A 23,910-nucleotide genomic window follows, 5' to 3' on the forward strand; every position below is an offset into this window, starting at 1 on the left:
TTTTTACTACATAGAAGACATAGCCAATAATTTTGCTCATTGGCCCACAGTTTCCCCACAGAGGGTAAGAACTCCCTAGGGCTGCAGACCTTGGCCTTTGCCCAGCTGACAGAAGTAGTTTAAGATTTAGTTAGTAGCTACTGTATTTAAGATGTTAGTGTCTTGATTTCCAGACCTGGGCTAGCAATTGAGAATTAAGATCATATTCAGCATTAGAGGATTCAAAAGTGGGGAGCACTGAGGCCCAGTGGCTTAATCCTTGGAAGGTGCTTTTCATAGACACTTTGATTCCACAAACAGCTGTTCCTCAGTGAACACTGCAGACACCTGTCATCTTGCAAACCCTGGTGGAGAATCAGTGAATGCAGACAACATCTTATTTGCCCCTAATTTTTACAGATGACTCTTAAAAAACTCCCCATATATACTTTCTTCATAAATGTCTTAAAGTAAGCTTTCAAAGCGAAACCCTACTATGAGTCAAAAATGTACTTTGGAGACTTGGGAGGGCTCAGTGGTCAGAATGCTTGCTGCATAAAAACGAGGATCCCTGAATCTGGATCTTCAGCATCTATGTAAAAAGCTGGGCATGGCTGTGCACATCTGGAACACCAGCCTTAGTTGTGGGGTTGGGGACAGTCTGGCAGATCTTGGGTACCTAGCCAAAATGGTGAGCTTTATGTTCAGTGAGAAAGCCTGTCTAAAAGTATAAATGAGGGGGGGGGGGCGCAAGGTGGCAGTAATACCCAACACCTACCTGTATGAGGATGTGTATACACAAACACACACATACACACACACACACACACACCCCTCTTTGCCAGCCATGATGTTGTAAACCCATAATCTGAGGTAGGAGGGTTGCTATGGTTCAAAAGAGGCCAGCCTAAACTACACAAAGAGAACCAAGGAAGCCAGGGCTTCATAGCAAGACTCTCTTTCAGAAATACAGGGCTGGCTAGATGCTCAGTGGTTAATGACACTTGCCACCAAACTTGATTTCAATCTTTGGAAGCCACATAGTAGAAGGAGAGAACTGATTCCGGTAAGTGGTCCTCTGACTTCCGCATGTGTATAGGGTGCACATGTCCCATCCCTACAATGGAAGTATGTATTTATTTTAAAAAATCAAAGTGACATAAATAAAACCCTAATTTTTTTCAGTCATGTACAAAAGCTTCACATGGATAGAAATGATAAGACAAGTGTGAGCTATACATGACTAAGAAGAATTGAAAGTTCGAAAGCACTTCAGGGGCTGGAGGCTTCTGTTGCAGCAATCCAACTCTGCCCTGATAGCACAAAAGGAGCATCAATAATAAGGGGAAAATGAACACGGGGCTCACTTTTGGCTCAGGGACACCAGGGTTTCAGTTTCATGAGACACTACCACCATGCCTGGCCATGGTGTATGTCAAAAAGTACAAGGGTCACGCGTGGTACATGAGTAAGATCTGGGGTATATGGGTGAACATGAAGAGTGAGGCTGCTGTGTTCCTCCTCATTTATTGTGACCAGGGGTCTATGTCAGGCCTCATTGGAAAACAAGTTCCTTTTCGTGGCAGACAGGATACTGGCACTCTACCATCTAAGATGTCCACGTTCCCATCCCTCATACTTGTAATATGTCGTAGATAAGAGCAATTAAGACTGTAAATTGACACAGTTTAGGTTGAGAATGTGATCTGGGTGTAATGGTCCACACTTGGAATCCCAGCACTTGGGGCTAGTGAGGCAGACGTTCTAGGCCAGCCTGGGCTATAGAATGAGACCGAATCTCAAACACTGAAAACACATATACCCCAACCAAAACTACAAGGAAATGAAATCCGAGTACTTGGGAGGCGGTGGTGGGAGGATTATGAGTTTGAGAGAATTTATCTTAAGAACTTAAAAAGAACCAGAAAGTGATGTCACATTACCTGGTGGGTCTGATGTAATGACAACGGTCCCCATCACTCTACTGACACCTTGGCTTTGGCCCAGTGGAGTTCACGTCAGACTTGACTTCCATGACTCTGTCTTCTAGTCCCTAAGTTCTCTAAACTGTGATAATTTGGGACTGCAGCAATAGGAAACCGATGTTCCTCTCACCATATGAACAGCAGAGGGAGGGGACAGGAGTTCATGGGCTCTATACTAAATTTCATAAGCTGCTCCTGTTTCCCTGGGTCATGACAACTCCTCCTGCTCTCTCTCTCTGGGTACTTGAAGAGCCTACTCTCTAAGCAACTGACTTGGCATGGCTTGGATCTGCAGAACTACCCTGGATTAGTCACTTTCTCTTTCCCATTGCTGCTGGTAAGCTCGTGGTCTGATAGAACCAACAAAACCAGAAGCCAGGAGCTTCAGACAGTGGACCAAGCATTGAGACGTCAGTTTAGTGAGAGGGCATGAGACTGCAGGATACCCAGCCATGTGCTAGATGACTGATCCCAAAGCAAGGCTCCTCCCTGCTCAGATGCTTCCAGAGTTTTCCTACTGTCGACATCCAACAGGCCAGCCCACACCAGACCCTACTCTACTGAGTCCTGTCTGGTATACCCATCATCTGCCTCAGGACCAGGCAGAGAGTGGACAATATAAATGCACACAGGCATGCAGCAGAGACAAGGGGAGTGCTTTACTTGAGTGTCCACACCCCATACAAATGGCAGTTTCCATCCAGCTCCATTGATGGTTGCCAGGCAGGAGGAGTGTGGCTCCCACGGTCAGCTTATTCTGAGATGTCTACACTTTTCTGAGGAATATTGATTTTGTTTTTACATGTTAGTAACTAAGTTCAAAATAAATTAAGGGTGTGATCAAAGACAAGTTACCTGTGAGCCACACGGGCTATGTAGCTTGTGACCTATGACTCAAAGACTATAAAGGTGCTGTGGATATTTATGAAGCACTGTGCCTGTCCTCTGACTTGATCCTTTCTCTTTTCCTATCTGTCTTGCTCTCTCATTTCTTCCACTTGAGATTCAACCTACAGGGCCTTCCTGAACCAGCCTAATGCCTGCATTGTCTCCTCCCCAGTTCAGAAGCAAACTTGGGCCTAACTTCAGACTTGTGTTTGGTGTATGTTTGTGGATGCTTGTGCACAGGTTTGTGTGTGTGTTGCACAGATGTGCTCATGTGGGTGGAGGACAGAGGTCAATGGCAAGTGTCTTCCTCTATCACTTTCCACCTAATATTTTGAGTCAGGGTCTCTCACAGAACCTAGCACTCGATCATTTGGACACTGGCTTACTGGCTGTCTGATAAGCTGCAAAGATCTGTAGCATTGGGTTTATAGGCATCTGTCATTGTGCCCAGTGCCAGGGATCAGAACTCAAGTCCTTGTGTTTGTGTAGCAAACACTTATGACTTGGTCACCTCCCAGACCCTCTTCCTATTATTTTCAAAAGTCTGTATTTGTTTCAGAGTCATGAAGGATTAGAAAGTTCCAGGTCAGAGAATGGTTTTCCTCGAAAGCAAGGACTGGTGATTGCAACAGCACCTGTCCCCTGCCAGGCACAGTGAAGGCTGAAGCATCTTCACTCCATAGCTGAGGAAACAGGATAGAGAGACTGGGCCCCATAGGACTCTCTGGTCCCTGAGTGTGCACCTCATAAGGGCTCATTAGCTCTGAAGGTGGAACCTTCTCATATGGTAGCCTTGGCTGGAATCTCTGATCTAAAGGGAAGGGAAGCAAAACCCTGTGCTTGCCTCAGCAGTGGCCTGCCAATCTAAAGCTTGCATTTGGGCAAGTGTGCACAGAGAAGTTCATTAACTGTGGACCTGTTTGTCACCCTATTGTGAAGAATAGTCATTCATTAGCTGAACAGGTCTAGTCCCTTTTTGAGAACTGCCGTTCTGGAAGGCTACTGATTGAAGGGGGTGGCTCTGAGCACAGCCTATCCAGCAGGCAGCAGCGATAGGAGGTGGCTCGAGTCCAGACAAGATGATGAGTTGGCAGTGGGGGTCTCGACAGGAGCCTAATGAAGAAATCTGTTAACAGGCAAGCCTGGTTTTACGAGGGCTCATATTGGTCTTCCCCTCCATTACACCCCTCTTCCTGTAAGGCTAGTGTATGGGGCAGGGTATCCACGGGCCTTATGCTTCTCTCTCTGCAGAACTGTACTTTTCTGTGTCCAGGGACTCTGGGATCGTGATGGCAATGTCCTCTTGGATTTCTTGCCACACATCATAGGTTAGAGACTCAGGCCTCTCTGCTCCACCTTTCCCCCACCCCCCTCAGAAAGAGCTCCCGTTGCTCCCTCCTTCTCTGTCTCTGATAATTTGTTCCCATCAGGAAGCATCTTGCAGCTGTTCCAAGAGCAGCTTCAGCCCCCTAGGGAGTCTCTGCCCAGGTGGAGGAGATGGCAAGTGAGTGGCCTGTTATTAGGGCTGAACACTGGGAAGCTGGTTGTCATGGCACCGTGAAGGCTAGGGCTGCATTCTCAAGCTGTCCCTGGTTCCCAGGCTTTATATATAATCATTGCTAGGAGAGGCAGACATGTGGAGGGGAAGAGAAGAGCCCACGCCCTGCTGAATGCAGTCTCCTAGCAGACCAAGGTGAGCAGTTCACATTGAGTGGGGCAGTCTGCCTCAGCAGAGACTAAGCATCACAAGGACCTTGGGTGGGCTGCTCACAGCCCCTCTGTCTTCTTATGGCTCCTTCATGAATGGTTGTAGGCTCCCAGAGCCGATTTCCTACAGAAATACATTGTTACTAATCCACCACTAATCCAGTGTCTTATGTTATCCAAAGCCGGTGGAGTAGAGACATTGTTACCAGAGGAAACTTCTAGTGCTATGTTGGAGGAGGTAAGGGACTGTCCTGTGTGCTAGGTCATGGGCTAAAACTCTTAAGCAGGCAAAACATGGAAGTTGAGAGAGTTGCCTACCATTGGTAATTGGCTAAAAAGTAAATTAAGTGTTGACTCTACAGTCTGCTGCTATGTCCCCCACCTCCATGGCCTTGCCATATCTTGCAGGGAGTGATGGTCTCAGAAAAATGGACTTGAGCTAATATAAGCCTTAAACCGTTGTATAAATAGCCAAGCAAATGCTTATTCATTATCTCCATGTTTTCACCAACCACAGTTACCAAGTAGAGTCATCTCTTTGTGAAATTAACATAATGCAATCAGGGCCAATTCATTAAGCACCTACTACCTGCAGGGGTCTCTCACAACTCTGGACAAACCTTCAACATAGTCCTTTCTTTCCTTTCCTATTTGTTATTTTGCTGTTGCTGTGACCAAACACTTGATCACTGTGGGGAAGACTAATCTATTTTGGCTCATGATTTGAGAGGCTAGTGCCCATCATGGTGGGAAAGATATGGTGTAGCTCAGGGTGTTGGAAACATTTGGCTGGGACTTCTTATATCTCTATGGGCCAGGAAGCAAGGCAGGAAATGTTGGCACCTAATTTGGCCTCTTCTTTTATCCCTTTTTATTCAGTTGGGGACTCCCACCTTTCCTCAGAAGAACATCTGTGGGAAGACCTTCACAGACAAATCCAGAGGTATGTTTCTAGGTTCCACCATATTGACAACAAAGATACCATACATTCCAAGGTAACTCTTGACTTTCTAGCCAGTGTGCTTTGATGAAGAGAGAACACATTTTATAACCACCACAGGAAACAAAGGCTTCTCCTTCAGTCAGCACTGTTGTTCATGGACTCCCTTCAGTGACTGAGAGAAGCCCTCAGCAGGTTTTACAGAAATGGATCTGTATTGTGTTGAGCTGGGCATGATACTATATGCTTGTAATTCCACTGCTTGAGAGGCAGTCAGGAGAATCAGGAATTTAAGGCCAGTATGGCCAGTAAGGGACCTTGTTTCAAAAATGGAAATGAAGCAACCAGACAATAAAACCCACAATGTATTGATTTCCCGAAGGTCAGACTCTTGTACAAAATGCTTCTGCTCTCTCTAGCTTTCTTAGGTGCTGGTCTTACCTGGGTATATCTCAGGCCTGGTGAGGCAGAAAGGCAGGTTATATTTATATCTGTTATTACCATTAATGTTCAGTCATGGGTTTTAGACATTGGTTTGAATTTAATATTTGGATTTTTGTAAATATCTAGCTTTTCTGAGCCTCAGTTTTCTCATTCTTATCTCTGACTACATGGACTTTGAACAATAACACATGCTAATAAATGCCAAGATTTATCAGGGGCAGGAAAACTTTTTTCTCACGGATTCTTATGGCAATCCAGGAATCCAGTAACTGACCTTGTTTTGCACAGGTAGACAGACATTCAGGCTTGGAAGAGTTAAGCCAAGAAGCCTAAGTTACACACTGGAGTTGGTTTCACCCCAGAACAATACTGATGGCCACCATGGTATGCATCTATAATTCTCTTCATCCCCATTAAAGCAAGGTTTCCAAACCTCAGGACTGTCATAAGCTGCGATAGTTGGTTTTTGAGATTTACCCTACAGACCTCAACAGAACACAGAGAAGCCACCTCCTAGTCAGCAGTTGTTCAGTGGATTTAACATTCTCTAAAAGTCAAAAGTCTTCTTAACATCAAGCTCTTCCCTTTTAATTTCCCCTCCCTTCCCACTGCCCCTTGATATCCTTTCTGACCCAGAAGCCATGACTTTCTTCTGTGAACTTCCAGATCAGTGTCAAGATCTGGTTAGAACACAGAAGTCAATGTAGAACACCATATAGTAGGTTGATATTAATACAAGTGACAGAGTCCCATCATCACTTGGGGGCACTGGGCATGTATAGGACACCATTGAAGAACCAATGAAAACACCATTACAATCAACACTAATGCTGGTAAGTTCCTAGCAAGTGAAAATTACCTTTTCCTATAAAGAAGCAAAAACGTGGAAGCATGGGGCACTTTGACTCCTCAGAAGGCAGCTGTTATTCTCTCCTCTGGTGTCCTGGCTCCCTTGAGCAAAAGACTGCTAACCACTCACTCAGCTGAGTGAGTATCCTTTATGCCAGGACTATCTGTTTTGAACACTCTGCTTTTGAATGCCTTCAGAAGACAACAGGACAATGACAGGTGCTTGCTCCAACTCCTGCAAGAGCATCTCTAGTCTAGACTGTTTTAAATGGTTTATAGTAGACTTCCTGCTTTCATAAGCTTTGATGAACTTTAGGTGACACTGAAACTATTTCTACCTAGGTCAGAGGGAAACACTTCCCCTGTCCACCTAGCAAATAGACTACTATGCTTGGTACAAAAGGAACAAGACTGTGGTTGGTACAAACATTCATTTGAATGAAAAGTCAGCTTTGATTGGTACAAAACCCCTTTGGGATTTCCAGACTACTTATTGAGCTGAGTGCATGGGGATAACCTTTAGGACTCTTTACCATCATGATGTTTTTTTTAAGTGGTTGTGTCTTGTCCTCCCTCTCCCCTCCTTTCTTCTCTCTCTCTTTCTTTCTGTTTCTTTTTGTGTGTGTGTATGTATGTGTGTACTCAGGATTGAATGTAGGTCTTGGTGCATGCCAGAAAAGTGATCGACTGCTGAGAGATAGTCTCATTCCCCCCTTCAAGTGTTTCCCTTTCTCCTTCCTTCCTTCCTTCCTTCCTTCCTTCCTTCCTTCCTTCCTTCCTTCCTTCCTTCCTTCCTTTTCCAGTAGAATATGCTGAACTGGTATTACAAAGAAAGAAGTGATAGCTTAGGCAGTAGCAGTGAGTGCCCAATAGGCCTAGCTACAGAATCTACTAAGTGATGCAGTACTTGACAGCTAAAGGAACGGTAAAGCCATGGAAAACATCACAGCTGTAGAATAGACCACATGGCCTTGACAGTACTAGGGGCACAACCATAGGAACCACTGAGAGGTTGACAACAGCATCATCAAAGCCAGGGGAGTTATAGCATAACAATGGCAGAGAGGCACTGGCAGCAGCCACAACAGTCTCAACAGTGGCAGCAGTGGCAGTGGCAGCAGCAACAGCAGCAGCAGCAACAACAACAACAACAACAACTGAGAAGGTAAAAGCAGCATCAGGGCCATTAAGGGTCAAGGGGTTAGACACCCTTGTCCCAAGAACAGTAATACTGGCTGCTGTTGAGGGTGGAGGAATCTTGACTTCCAAGGCCTGCACAAGAGCTCTGAAGTTTGATACCATAGGACTAAACCTGTGGCCTGCATGAGAATTTTAAAACCAAAGGCTGTTCCTTGCTGCTGATCCTGCTTGTCTGATGGCACTGACATCAAATGTCCAGGGATACAAAAGTTGCTAAGGCCAGCACAGAAGCAAGCTTCTGCTTTCTGTACAACTTCCAAGCAGAGCAGGACAGAACAGTACTATTCTCAAGTCATATAGCTTTGTGTCAGGTAATAATTTGGTACAAGGCTCTATTATAGAGCCATGGGATGACTCGGTGGGTAAAGGTATTTGTCACAGAGCCCAAGTTCTATTCCTGAAACATAAAAGGTGGGAGGGAGAACCCACTCCCCAAAACTGTCCTCTGACCTCTATATATGGGGAGGCACTAATGTATGCATGTATGCATTCATGGACAAACATGTGCAGAATCAATTTCAATGTAAAAATTAGAGTTTATTACATAGGTTATTAAAAAATTTCAGAAAGGTCGTAGGAGAAAAAAATGTAAAATTGAGACAATTCTGAGTTTGAGGTTGATTTTTCTGGGAGCTGGAAAATCTTACACACAACACCTCCATCACATCCCTCATTTAAGAATAAACACTATTAAATGAATGTAGAATAAAATGAGTTGTAACAACATATTATTATATCTACAGATCAATATATATCATTCAACCCTCAGCAGAGAAGCATTCTTGGAATAGATGGGAATTAACACAACTGGACCCTGTGCAGAAAGTGAGAGACTTTGGAGCACTCAGCCCCGAATGGTATTTCTTCATCAAACCCCTCTTCTCGAGGCTCAGGGGTCTATGCAGAAGAGAAGTGTAGAATGTAAACACCGGGGATTGCAATGGTAAGAAAATGGCACTTTGCAGCCTCAACAAAGGTGGATGCACTTACAAACCTACAGAGACTGTGACAGCACATGGAAGCCCTGCAGAAGCTCAAGTCAGACAAAATTTCATCAGATAAGGGAAAATGCCATAAAGTCCCACCCCTAGCCAGGAAGCTATTTACAGGTAATAGCTTCTGGGAGAAAGGAAAGTCAGTTTTCTCTGATGGAGTAACACTGGGTATACCAATCACACGCTAGGGAAGGCTACCTGTTTAGGAGCAGTTGGCCAGCACAAATTGGACTCTGTGTTTTTAGTGGCTTAACAAAAACCAAAAATAACAACAACAACAACAACAAAAAACCCCTTCCTTCCTTCTTTCCTTTCTTCCATCCAGAGAAACAATGTGAAGTTGAGTGGGTATGCGGTGGAATGTGTCTTAGGTGGGAAAGAATTCTATGGAAGCTTTGAATAAATAGAGAAGCATTATTACTATGTTCTGAGAAATGTGATGCTTAGTCTCACATTTGATCTCATGCCATTCATTCCTATATCTAATCCTTATACTTTAGTGTCCACGCTATGGTAGGCTCTGCCTCTGGCCCTCTACCACGAATAACTTCCCAGGGCAACAAGTATGCAATTGACTAACACCAGTTCATAATTCTGTGGTCCAATGATGACGGGACATAGGAGGTACTTGACAGAGACTGACGATATTTGAGAACCCAGAGGGGACACTGGGGATACAGGCATGTGAAATCATTTTTCAGTTCAATTATTTCACACTTTGTTCAGAGTAAACTCTTTTTGGGTGGTGCTGGGGACTGACCTCAGGGCGAGGCAAGCACGCTAACTGAAACCACATGTATAATTATTCAACTTGCAAAGCTTTTTGTTTTGTCTTGTTTTGTTTTTCAAGACAGGGTTTCTCTGTGTAACCTTGGCTGTCCTAGGACTAGATCTGCAGACTAGGCTGGCCTAGAACTCACAGGGATCCATTTGTCCTTCCTCTGCCTTCTGAGTGCTGGAACTAAAGGCATGTGCCACCACTACCACCACCACAATCTGCTTGCATAGTTTTAGTCTGAATCTGTTTTGACACTGGGAATCTAAATTTCATGTTCAGCTTAAAAATAAACTCTATGTTAGAAACACTTCATAATTTCCTGTCCTCCATTAGCACATGCCCTTCTATCCTACCACACCCAGCACAACATCGTGTTAATATTTGCTTTGATTTTCATTTTTTTCCCCTAAGCTTAATGATCCCATTTTTCCTCACATGTAAATTTTCAATTCACAACTTTGTCTCAGTGCAGAAAATTTCAAAAGCCATTACAATTTCAGGATGTACTGGCTGACCCCAGGGTTAAGGATGCCCATACGAAAGGTACGTGCTATTGAAATGCTCATTCTGAGGTTAAAGACAGAAAAGGGAGCGTCACAACTTGAAGGGAGCTTTGCAGGATGAGCATTGCCTGCCTTCTGCTGCAGAGATCTGCTCTGTGCTTGGTGACGATGGGAGGACCAATAAGTCCTCACAACAGTTCAACAGATAAAGGACCTATAAGATGGACTGAAAGCCAGTGGAGAGGATGGCAGCACCCGCGATTCAGTTATTGATGCTATCTGCTGAGCTGTCAAAATAGAATTATGTGAAGCATACAGGGGCTTGAATTAACTGATAGATTTAACACAGGTCAATTACACACATAAGAGATCCCTCCACTTCTCTTCTCCATCTTTCAATGCACACAAGTACTAAGGATGGTGGTATTCACCATTTGAAGTAAGAAATAAACCAGATCAGTGTTGAAGCTCCACTCATCCCTGAATCTTAACTTCTCTAGTTACCAAAGCCAAACCAAACCAAACCAAACCAAACCAAACCAAACCAAACCAAACCAAACCAAACCAAACCAATCCAAACCAACCCTCAAACCCAACAGAGATATATAAGTAGACACAGTGGCACTTACAAAGTCAAGACAGGGCTGTCTGGACTAAGCAAAGGCTTAAAAAGGCTTAGAAAAAATCAAAAAGATTTTGAGAGTTTTCACTAAGATCAATGAAGATAAAGAATGAGGAGGGACTGCCAGTGTTTCTTAGCAAAATGTGTCAATGCAAATATTTTATGAGTTTTTCCATGAATCTCAGAGTCTACAGAATTTATGAATTGGTCCGTGCTTAGAGCAAAACACTTGGGAACCTTGGTTCTTTGTATGTGAATGTATATATGTGCTTGCATATGTGCCAGAGGTCAACCTCAAGTGCCATTTCTCAAGAATTCCTTGTCTCATATTTGATTCAGGATCCCTTATTGACTTGGGACTTATCAGCTTGTCTAAGCTGGCTGGCTACTGAACCACCAGGATTACAAGCACTCACTGTCATGTCTGGCTTTTATGCATGGGCTCTGCAGATCAAACTCAGGTCTTCATGCCTTCACAACTGCAAACATTTTACTGAGCCATCCCTCTACCCTCCCTATCCTTGGCTCTCAACCTCACCCTCCACAGCTAGTTTATAAGCAGACCTACTAATTTATACCCCTGGCATTGCTCCAGACCATGCGATTTGATATCTTAAGAATGTTGTTCTCATTTCCTAGTATTCACTCTTTCTCCTGACGCTTCACTCCTAAATGGTCACAGACACCCATCTACTCCTTTCCCTAAAATCTTCCTAGATGTCACTTTTCCTAGTATAGTAACATTGAAAAGTCCTTACCATGGCTTACAGGTCTACCATGTTGCCCAATTCCCATGTCCTATGAATGGCATACAGCATGAAGGGTACCAGTTGTATGAAGGGGAGTTTGAGTGTAAGTCCTCATACCCTAGGGCTACAAGCTCCCTAGATGCTCCTTCTCATAACAGATTGGCCACGCCCTCTCATTGATGCCCACCTACCAAGTGCAGTCCCACCCAGAGCCTTTGCATTGCTGCAGCTTCTGATCCAGGATCTGTCATCACCAAATGCATTTGTCCACGTGACTCGTGTTTGATTCTTTCTCCTTGAGTCGATACTGCATGGGTGAAAGGCTCTATCTTTTGAATGTTTGGCAGCAATAAATAGAAGCAGAATACATGAGTAAAAAAATGGCAAAAAAAAAAAAAAGGCTACTATTCACAGACTCCTCCCGCACTCAAGTTACCTTGTATTTCCCAACTTATGAAAGTATTGTAGCTTTTGAAATCATGGCCGGTGGACTGCCATTTTTTTCCTGCTTTCAGTGCCTAGGAATCTTAACTTTAATATAAGTTAACTATAAATGTATTATTATATATTATATGAACATATAATATATAACAAAATATAAATTATCTTTAATGTAAGTTAGACATGATAAAGTGGGCTTTTTTGTCCATCCCTCTCTGCTCCTTCTATCCCTTGCTCCTCTCTCCGTCCTCAGGAGATTGCTAATATTTTCTCCTATTTGCTAAGGACATGCTCTATCACTAACCTAAACCCCAGCTGCTAGAAATGCATTCTTAAAGCTAGAAATGAATGAATCCAGCCAACTCCTCTTTTATGTGAGCCTTCCTAGCCCTTCAAAGAGAAGCACCAGATGCAAACTATCATTTTGCATGATTACAGTCATTTGCCTATATAGAGGATTTTTTTCAGCACTTTTTTATGTGCCTAGGGAGCCATAAACAGTGTCTAGTCATAGGGGAGGTTTGACTTAGTGAGGAAAAAAAAAACCTGATCAGGCAACACATGACATTTAGTATTCAGAGAGGACATCTAAACTGGCTTAGGAGTCCAGGAAGTCATCTTGAGGTGTATGGTGTGCAGATATGGACCCTTTCCATGAAGGAAGTAAGACTGGATGGCATTATGGCTGCTAATTAGCTGACCTTAGATTGAGATTGTCCCATTTCATCTGGGTGGACCTCATACAAACACAAGAGTCCTTAAGAGGATGGGGTAGAAGAGAAGGCAGGGGTATGATTCGAGGTTTTCATTTCCCTATTGCTGGATTCTCAAACCCTGGAATGGGGGCAGTCACCAGAAGCTAAAAAGCTCAAGGAAGTCAATTCTTTCCATAATGTCCTATGGGAAGGCAGCCTAATTTTAGTTAGCCACACCCATGTTAGATGTCTGGACTCCAGAATGGCAAGATGACAGCTATGTGAGGCTTGAAGCCACTGGGACTGTAGGGTCTTTGTTACATCATTTAGGAAGCATTGGATTTCCTGACATGCTTCTGGCATGAAAGAATGGGCTACCTTAGGATCCTGACAGTATCAGCTAACACACTTGAGAGGCCAGGGACTCTCCCAGAGAAAATACCTGTCAGGTAGTCTCCTGACTGTTTTCCTTGAGCTATATAGATGCTCACCTATGCCCTTGACTTGTTTATAATGGCTCATCACAGATGACAATTACAGGTAAGGTGGCCCAGAGATGTTCTAGGGTCAGAGCCACCTGGGACTCCACAGGTGACCCTTTTCATCTTGCATGTCTTGGTGGGGAGTAGGTGGGGGTGGCTGTAGTCACGTGCAGGTGGTAATTTCAACCTCTACTGCTTTCTCATCCAAGACCCTGCACAGAGGAGCAGGGCAGGATCTGGGACAGTGTCAACTGTTAATGAATGACGCTTACCTCCAAAATTAATAAGCTTTCTAGTCCTTAGGAAAATCCACTCAACTGCAGTCTCCAGGATGACTAATTGACAGAAATGGTAAATTAATCAAAAATGGAAATGAAGACGGAAGAAGGGGGAAGGGATTCTATTTTTACTTGAATGCGGGGCTTGTCTGCTCTGCAGTTAATTGCTGCTAAATTTGAATGGAGTAGACATCGTATGAGTGTGTGTGTGTGTGTGTGTGTGTGTGTGTGTGTGTGTGTGTATTCTGTTTCATGTAAGTAGCAAGGATGTTTGGCTTTTCTCCAGGTGGGGTGTGTGTCTCTGTGTGTTGGTAATCCTGTCATCAGGAGAAAAGCATTTTAATAAAGGGCTTTGTTTCTCTCACCTAACCAAGCTCGCCTGCAGTAAACAGAGTTAATTATGCCCAGATCGATACTGAACCCCCTTTGGAGGCCTTAGGATGAATCACAGCTGCAGTTAGAGTTGATGCCTTTGGACACATTCCATCAGGGGCCTGGGAAAGGAGACACAGGTTTATTTGGGCAGCTAGTGGCCTACAGAACCTGGGCGTGGCCATTAAGTTTGGAGGTGAGGGGTATGAGAGTAGATTTCACACCCCATGCAAAGCTGACTTAACACTGCAGGCAGAAATGGTCAGGGGGTCAGGGCATGGGGCCAATGTGGGTCACATAAATTTCAGACCCACAAGTTGTCATTCTGGATACAAGAAAACAATCATGTACTTATCCCTGCCAAATACATAGGAGATTGGTGAAGTTGACAGACATAGGTTCAAATTTGACTCTAGCCCTGGAACCTGAGGCAAGTTTCTTCACCTATATGTCTCATGTACAAACTGGAGCACTAATACTAATCTGCATAGGAATTAAATACAACATAGAGGATTTCAAAACAAACAACTCATCTTCCTGCATGCCTTCCGCCTTCGGAGGAAAATGACATTTCTGATTTGTGTTTTTGGGTTGGGCACCAAACTTGGCTCTGTTTTCACAGCTGTTTTCTAAATGAGGCTACTCACTAAAACATTTCAGTGTTTAAGGCCTGAAGTACTGTCATCTTTATTTCCTCAATATAAAAGACCTGATGGTTCCTATACATGGTCCATTCAAGACATATTTATATGCCCTCTGGGACTGAAGGCTGAATAGAAAGTCTGTCTTGGTGGCATCTGAAGGAAGGAGTTTCTGTGGATTTGATTTGGGGTGCAGTCTTGCCCTTCTGAGAGGATCTACTTGGTAAGAAAGAACCACAGAAGGCAGGCTTGCTGGTGGAGTCATTCAAGGGGATTGGTGTTGTGAGGTTCCCCAGACCTACTTTAGAGAGGTACACTGGTTCCTTCTTCAGGACCTCCATGACTAACTGGATCTCCTCTAAGTCCCCAATGCAAGCCAATCCCTCCCAACATGGTGGGATCTCCAGAGGTAGGTAAAATGGATACAAGCATGTCCAAACCACAGTGGAGATTCAGGTGAAAGACCTGATCCATACCTGTAGGGCTGTGGGCATCTACACATTAGGCATCTGATGTGATGTAGGCATCACATGACTAGTTTCACTTAGCAGATGTACACTACAACATGTCAGGCAGTCACTTTTCCTTTAATAATGAAAGGCTGTCACGGGGCCAAATCTCCTAATCACACCCCCAGTGTCATCTTTAGTGGCATCACAAGCACTTGATACTGTCTTCCTAGTATCTTTTTGCCACTCCCTATGCTTTGCTTATACACCTTGCTTTCCTCTTACCGCTAGAAGCTCATCTCCTACCTTTTTCTCTGTACCCCATTGTTAAGTGTTGCCATTCCTTTGGCTTTGGTCCTGGGTCTCCACTCTTCTCTGCCCATATCATGTCTTAGTAGAATCATTCTGCTCTGCAGCTTGAAACACCATAACATGTGCACAACTCCTCAATTTTATAACTGTAGGGTAATGTCTTCCGGAGCTTCCACATTAATGTATCTATGATCATTAGACTTCTTTAATTAGATGACACATAGACATTCCTATCTGAAGACAGCTGAAGAAGTGGGCTTCTTTCTACAGCAAATCAGTTCCTTCTTTAGCCTCCTCACTTCAGTATCTTCCCACTGTACCATCAACCAAACTAATACATGACTTCAAATTTCCCTCTTCCCTCTGCCTCATCATTTCAAACATCTCAACAAGCCTTCACAGCCTTTCCTTGAAGCAGACCACACCTATGTCCTTTTCTTGGTCAGAGTGTCTATCAATTGTCCCGAGACAATGGAAGGAGGTCCTCTAATTGGTTTTCTTGCTCCTAGGATGACTGCCCTATTTTTGAGAAGTCTCTTAAGGTTATAAACACATTCCAGGATAATGGTGCTCTTTCTCTGGAGTGTGTGTGTATGTGTGGTGTTTATTGGTATGGGGGCACATGCATATGTATGGACATGTGTGAAGCCAAAGGTTGATGATAGATATCTTCCTCTCCACCTTATATATTGAGGAAGGATCTTTCAATGAACCTGGAGTCCGTGGATTCAGCTAGTCTAGCTGGCTAGCATGTTCTGGAGTTCTCTGTCTCTGTCTTCTGAGGGTTGGGATTACAGGCAGGAGACCATGCTTGGCAAGTATTTACATGGGTGTTGAAGATCTGAAGTCCAGTTCTCATGCATAAGAGGCAAGCACTTTATCCAGTGAGCCTTCTCTACAGCTCCAGTCAAGACTTTCTTTATGCTAGGATGCATTCTGAGAAATGAATTGTGAGGTGCTTTTGTTGGACAACACACAAAAAAATGATGGATGCCAGTAGGTAATATAAATTTAGGGGATCCTACTATTGACCAAAATAACCTTATTCGGCATAAGACTATATTCAATTTTCTGCTAACAGCTCCTTAGTCCCACTTGGAATGGAATCCATGGGCTTTTCTCAGGTTACACAAAATATGACTCACAGTTCATATTTTTGCTTCCTTTTTAAAATATTGCTTTCTGCATAATCATCCCTAGCCTCTAACACTTGGTTTGTTCTCCAAACATAGTTATTCCTGAGCTAGGATCCTCACCATCACTGGATCCTCCCAATAACTTACCTCTAGCTCAGAGGCCTTCCCTCACAGCACCCTGTAGAAACAGCTCCACTCCAGGTACTCTCCGACCCTATATTATTTCCTATTGATGGTACCACTGACTAAAAATTCATTACTTATCTATATTTTGAATATACTTGTTCCCTTGCCACACAGAATGTCATTTTCTGGATGGCAAAATCCAGAAGATATTTAATAAATCTTAGTTGTATAAGTGAGTCCTGATATTCTGGTGAAGTAGACTATAGACATGGACTGAATTCAGAATATGCACACCACTCTGGAATGACTTGTTCAGCTCTTATTCCATGAATCCCTGTAGCAGGAATCTGATGCTTTCCCCCAGGTGGTAAGGGTGGAAAGAGAACACAATCACAGATCTCTCACAGTCCCTACACAAAGTGAGCTTACAGTATGGCCCTTATCAAGAGGAGTAGGTAGATGGACAGACAAACAAAAGGCCAGGATGCTAAGAATCCAGTTAATTGCACAGATCTGGATCAAACCACAGCCACATTTGTTTCTATAGACTCTATAATTATACGAGTTTTCCTCTTTTCTGATTGAGTAATGATGGTGGGTACCTCACAGGGTAGCTGCAATGGGCCCACACTTATGTGTTTGGCTTGATTTGTGGATGTTGTAAAACATCACAGAGGTCAGCTGTGATGATGGGTGATGATGTTACTACCTCTTCAGCTATTGCTGCCTCTCCTCCTGGTTTCACTCTTAAAATAAGACACACACAGTAGGGAAAAGAGGGAGAGGGGGAGGGGAGGGAAGAAAGGAAGGGATGGGAGGAAGGGAGAGAGTGGGTTTTCATCTTGCATCAAGATGCAGACACTATTCTGAGGCCTCAGGAGTGTTTCTGCATTTAATCCTCCAGGTACCTACAAGGCAAATATGACCACTGGCTACTTTTTGCATGCGAGTGAACTGAGGCAGACAGATATAACCTTCTCAAGATTGCTCAGTTTGGCCATTGTAACACAGGCTGATAGTGGTCACCTAGTCTTCCTTGAACTTCTTAGCCCAGTCTCTTCTTGAGTTCACTCACTGCTGTCTGGAAGGAAAGAGCAAAACTTTCTTGGGCCATGTGTGTAAGGAACACTAGGCTGGACTCCATACTACCTGGCACATCTCCTACACCTATGATGGACACTTTGGGGGTATGTAGGGTGTGTCACTTTCTCCTGCAGACCCATCCTTTGATATATCAAAGACTTATTTTCAAACAAAATGCTTTATGATTTACTATCAACATTTCTGCTTTTTAAAAATATTTATGTTGCTAACACAATTTGGCTTATTAAGGGCTAAACTTAAACTCTACTTATTATTACTGAAGGGTGACTTTCGAGTGGGAAGTAGACTTCTTAGCTTAGAACCTCTGAAGCAAATCAAAATCTTCTTTAGAGAAAAATGGCTTCAGCACCATGGAAAGTTCTCAGATACCCATGGCACTGCAGTGTTTCAGTACACAGTTCTCATGGATGTGTTTGGTTGGTCCTCTGTCTCCACACAGCCTTTACAAAGAGCCTCACTTATACTGTGTGAAGACTGTATGGGCTTCTTGTCTGTCACCTTTTTCTGTCCTTACTGCCTGTAGGGAAAGCAATGGCTTGCAGGAAGGAACAAGTCCAGGACAGAAGTTTCCTGGGCCTGTACACTTGCAGAATTCATCTCTCTCTGTAGGGGCTGAATTTTGCCACCTTCAACTAACATTCAGAGGTCCTGTCTTGTCCCCGAGACTCAGATTGTGACTGTTTTTGGACACTGGAGCTTAAAAGATGTGATCACATGGATATGACATTACTAGGTAAACATTAATCTAAGACAACTCTTTTAAAGAAGGGGTGTTTTACACACAGATGCACACAGGAAAGAGGATAATGTACACACAGAGAGAAAGTCTCTTCAAGAGAAGGAGAGAAGCCTGTGTCCAGCCCAGACAACCCTGCCAGCTGCTACCTTTCTGAGAATTATGAGATGGGTCCCACGAGATGGCTCAGCTGGAAAGAACGCTGCTGGACAGGCCTGAAAACCTGCACTTGATCCCAGAGTCCACATAAAAACACCAGATACAGCAGCACACATCTGTAATCCCAGCATTTCTATGGGAAAATATGAGGGCAAGATGGGAGAACTGCCCAGGAGTTTGCAGAACAGCTAGACTGGAGTATACAGTGTAGAACAAGCAACAGGAGAGGCCTTGCCACAAAAGGAGAAGGAAAGAGAGAACAGACTCCCGAAACTTGTCCTTCACACAAGGTTAGAATTTAAGTTAACAGAATGAATAAAGATGTGGTAACGTATGCCCACATTCACACACCTGACCCCTATTAAGTAAAATTTGAAAATTGGAAACAGAATTGAGAGACAGTAACATTTTGCTAAGTCACTCGGTTGGGGTACTTTGTTAAAACAGGCTCCATAAGTGAATACAGGTTCTCTCACTGTCTTGGGACCATCTTCCTGTCTCTTTCCCACAAGTGCTCAGTCTGGGTCTATACCAGGCATGTGGCATTTTAGAGTCATAGTGGAATCGTGTTCCAGGTAGAGGAAGAACTTAGGTAAAAACCCTGAGGCAGGAAGGGGTGAAAGATGTGGGAATTCCTGGAAGCAAGTTAGGGTGCTCAGTATCCCTGGAGCCTTAGAGGATGTGATCCCTGCAGATGCTGGACAGGAGTTCAGGCTTTAACTTTTTCTGTTTTAGGCTGGCGTTTGTATCACCTGCCCGGTTTCTTCACACACACGTGTGTGGAAAGAGAGAAGGCAGGATCCAGCCCAGCAGAGTGATGCTGCCTTCAGTAGTCTTTGTTTTAGGCACCTCAGACTGCAAATGCAAACACCTCGCCACCGCCAGAAGGGATAGGAAAAAAAAAGTCAGAAAATAGAGAGGGAGAGGACAAATCATGCTTTCCAACCCCTGCTGAGCATGCAGAGTGAGGGACATATGGAAATTAATATATTCGGCTCTGATAACACGGTTTTCCTCGGCGTTTTGATTAAACGCCGACGGTTATTAAATACTCTCCTTCTCCGTGCTCAGCCCGGAAAGCCAATGTTGCTTTTCATTCTGAACTCTGATGTACTGCCGTGCGGTTCATGCACACCTCAGCCCACTGCGGGCTGGCAACTGGAGGAGGATGGGGAAAATCAATATGAAATGTCAGGCAGGAGGTCAGGACACGGGCCTCCCCAGCTGGCAGAAGCTGGGGCCTGGTGGCTTTGGAACAAAGGGAGGTGTGCCCTGAAGAAGGTCAGTCTTTTGGCCCAGTCAGGAAAAGGAATCGCTTTCTTTCTAATTAGGTTAACAGGCTGGTGCCTTGGAATGCAGAGCTGGGCGGGACTGGGGTGTGTAGTGGCCAGGTTTAACGATGAAGGGTAGCTGATAGGCACCCACTAGCTCCTGGGTCTCCCGGAAGACTATCTTCTGGATTTTGATCTTGTAGGGGGGTGTGGCGTCAGGGCTGGAGGGAGGGGCAGACTCTGGGGGCTCCTGCGTGTGAATCCTTAAGGACTTCCTGCTTCTGTGTGCATGGGTGATGCTTCCCTAAACTCTTCTCTGTCCTTGCTCTTTACATTTCTGACGAGCAGCCATTGCTTTGTAAGATCCCCATGATGAAAACTCACAGCACAACCCGCTGCTGTTTCGTGCCCCTCAGCCCACGGGCAATGCTCTGGTTGTTAGTGATTCTCTAATGGAGGCAGGTGTCTTTACTCTTCAGCGTGCTTAATTTTCTCTGTCAACTTGACTGGTCACAGGTACTCACATACTTGGTCTGACATTCGGGGGTTTCTGCAAGGGTGTTTTGGGATACGTTTAACATTTAAATTAATAGACTGAATAAATATTGACCTCTTAATGGGGATGGGCCTCAGCCAATCAGGCAAAGGCTTGATTGGAAGAAAGAGCTGGCCCTCTTGTGAGTGATGCAGTCTTTCTTACACCTGACTGTTTTGGGGTTGGGATGATTTTTTTTACATCTTTGTAGTTGAATTGAATGCTCAGATCTTCAGCCTGGTGGCCTGTGGCATGGAAGGCCACCTCCTCTCCCACAACTATGGCTTGTTGACTTCAGATCTCAGAACTCAATCATTCAATCTCCACATGTGGGTCAGTTCCTTATAATAATTCTCTGTATACACAGCACCCATCCTTCCTCACCCTCTGCAGGACCCTGGCTAGTACAGTGAGCTCTAAGAGACACAGAGAGGCACATCTTTTGCTTCTCCTTGTGTCTCCAGAGTTGAATACAGTGCCTGGCATATGGTGTGTGCTCAGTGAATATGAATTCAATTATGAAGAATGGGGCCTCTCATACCTGGCAAAATGGAGTGGGAGAGTTCTAAGTTGCTTACAGCAGCAGGCCTGGGGATTCTCGAGGACTGCAATGACCATTCTGTTGTCATCAGTTGCACCTACCTTGGGCTCAGAAGATGTCAGGAGCGCCTTATTCATGTAACAGTATTGATTTTTTCTGCTCACCCGCCCTGTGGGGACTGTGGGGCTCAGGAGGATTGCCTGAGGTCACCAAGCACCAAAGCTTAGCCATGCTCCTCAAGTACTGTCCTAAACCATTCTCATTCTAAAACCTTCTAAGGCCACAACCATTCTCCAGCTTTAGTCCTGGGCTTAGCAATTTCCCCAGTCAGTTCAGGATTTATGACTGCAGTCAGGACTCAAGTGGGCCTGACTGACTCTAAAGCCCAGGCTAACATGGATACACTGCTGTGAGAACACCAGGGCTTCTTGGGGCCCCTCTGGGATATCGCTAGGTGAGTGGTACTCTCTCTGGGTTACCTCTGGGCCAGTGGTACTCTCTCTGAGATATCTCTAGGTGAGTGGTACTCTCTCTGAGATATCTCTAGGTGAGTGGGTACTCTCTCTGGGATATCTCTAGGTCAGTGGTACTCCCTTCTTGTTCCATATTCACTTACCAGAGAGAATCTGTCCCTTGAGACAGCTCATGTTACACTTGGCAGGTCCCAAACTGAGTACAAGTGCTTCATGCCTAGTGTGACTTCCAGTAGCCCCCATCCCACAAGCCAGTCATGTTAACCATTGGGCATGTCTTACTTTCCCTCTCCCTTCACCAAACCCTGGATCTACTCAGTACCTCCTCCCACACGCCTTAGCCCACCCCAGTGGTTCTCAAACTGTGCGTCGTGACTCCCTTCAGGATCACATATCAGATATTTACATTACAATTCATAACAGTAGCAAAATTAGTTATGAGGAAGCATCAAAAATAATTTTACGGTTGGGTCTCAGCACAGCATGAAGAACTGTATTAAAGGGCTGCAGTGTTAAAGGACAGGAAGGTTGAGAGCCACGTTCCTATCCCTTCTTTACCCCTCTTGTATCTTCATTACCCTTATACTCCATCAAGTCTAGTTAATGCTGCCACCAAGATCTACCTGGTATTCTCTACTGCTGACCGTGAATGCCATCCAATCTCCTTATCCATACCACCCCTTAACAATCTCTTCACTGTTTCTGTGGTTGTTCCTCGGGGTCATCCTCCTCACAGCAGTGAGCGATCTCCACACAGAATTCAGATGAGCTCAGTTGTTCAGCCAGCCATTGCTGGCAAGCTTTCCTTGGCACCTGTGTGCTTCAGACTCAAACTCGGGGCTTCCCCTTCTCAGAGCGTTACATGTGGGGCTGACTCCCAAATTAGCTCAACATTTGTGATTTCTTTACTCCCAGTGTTCAATGAGATGGAACCCTTCCAGGATTCCCCTCTTCCCGAATGTCAGCGGCCAGGACACCTCACCCCCATAGCCCTCGTGGTGATACTCACACTTGGTGTGCCGGTCACACAGCGCAGATGCACGCATGTCACACAGCCGGATTGTCCCCTTGCTGCTGCTGTATACAAAGGTGTTGCAGTGGTGGGGGTGGAACTCAGCTGCAGTGATCACCTCCGTGAGCTCCTCCATGTTGGCTGGCTTGATGTCCACGATATCTGGCACAGAGGAGTCAAGGAAGGACCAGGAGATGGGGGCAGAACTTAGCAGCACTTGCTGTGAGTGCTATGCAAGCCTTTACTACACACACAGGGATCTAATTGGCAAGCTGTTGGCAGAAGAGCAGGCAGTAGTGGTTTCTGGCAGCCGGGGCTCAGGGGCTTTAAGAAAAGGGATTGCTTGGTAGTCAGAGGTAGAATTAAAACTTAGGTCTAAGATGGGTGTGGTGGCTCATGACTCTAATTACGAAACACAGGAAGCTGAGGCAGGAGGGTTGCTGTAAGTTCAAGTCCAGCCTGGGCCACACTGTGAAACCCTGTCTCAATGAATTTATGTTTCCTGGCTCCTTATCTTAGTTTCATCTTCTGTGGCATCTAGAAGACAAACTGAATCTTGCCCATGAGATCACTCAAGAGTGTTTGCTACTCTGAAGCGACAGCTGAGAAGTCAGCTAGGCCCACTCTAGCCAGACTTTTCAAACTGAATTCTTACCGGGATTCCGGGGCTGATAAATTCCATCTACAACAGGCTGCATGCAAGATTGTTTCCCACAATCTATCTGTATAACAACAGAGGCTGCTCAAGGAGGGTTTATCAAAGGCCGATAAACCCTCCTGAGCTTTGTCTTATTTAATCCTTACACCAACACTGCGAATGAATCACACCTTTTACAGCTATTTACAGGAAGGGGAAGCTCTGTGAGCATTCGAGAAGTTTCCTAGGAGACAAGGTTAAGGGGCTGGGGAGTTTGTCAGCAGGTGAAGGTGCTTGCTGCCAAGCCTGACATCCTTAGTTTGATACTGGGTCTTTGCTCTAGGTACAAACCATAGGAGTTTTCGCAAAGCCCAGGTTCCCTCCTCTAAGATATTCAGGCTATCTAGTCTCCAAAAGCTGTGATTTGAGAGTCTAAGTGGGAGCTTAAGTATTAGAAAGAAATCATCTATGTGTAATGAGGAATTAGGGATCATGTAGAATATACTCAGTTTAAGCTTCTAGAATTTCACCTTTTCAACACATTCTTTTGCCATAAAAATTGTTTGTGTGTATTACGCATATTATATATATATAAATATATATTACGCATATTATATATATGTATGCATATATATTTTCTTGTATATCTGAATGAAAAGTTTAGACTTTTGTTTATAAAGGCAATTCAGTGGAAATAAAACCAATTTTTTTCAAAGGGTATTCATCAGAGGTGAAGGGACTGACTTCGATATGCTCTGATACACCCCCACCAAGAGTTGGAGAGGCTCCTACCTGGAGCTGAGGTTCAGTCTAGGGACTGGCTGCACTTTGTCATGTGGATGATGGGCACAGCAAAGCTGAACAAGGAGAA

At 44.5% G+C, this 23,910-nt stretch overlaps 1 protein-coding gene across 7 annotated transcripts in view; it reads right to left on the reverse strand.

Annotated features, from left to right (window-relative positions):
- Positions 1-23,910, reverse strand: part of Ppp2r2b (protein phosphatase 2 regulatory subunit Bbeta) — a 406,697-nt gene that overhangs the window by 21,162 nt on the left and 361,625 nt on the right. For all 7 annotated transcript variants that reach the window (XM_029471971.2, XM_029471972.2, XM_021150242.3 and 4 more), the window contains one exon: positions 22,400-22,564. In XM_029471971.2, coding sequence (XP_029327831.1) covers positions 22,400-22,564 — 165 coding nt within the window. The remainder of the gene's footprint in view (positions 1-22,399; positions 22,565-23,910) is intronic.

Source organism: Mus caroli, unplaced genomic scaffold, assembly GCF_978045245.1.
Source record: "Mus caroli unplaced genomic scaffold, Mus_caroli_1 scaffold_19, whole genome shotgun sequence".
Classification (NCBI taxonomy): Eukaryota; Metazoa; Chordata; class Mammalia; order Rodentia; family Muridae; genus Mus; species Mus caroli.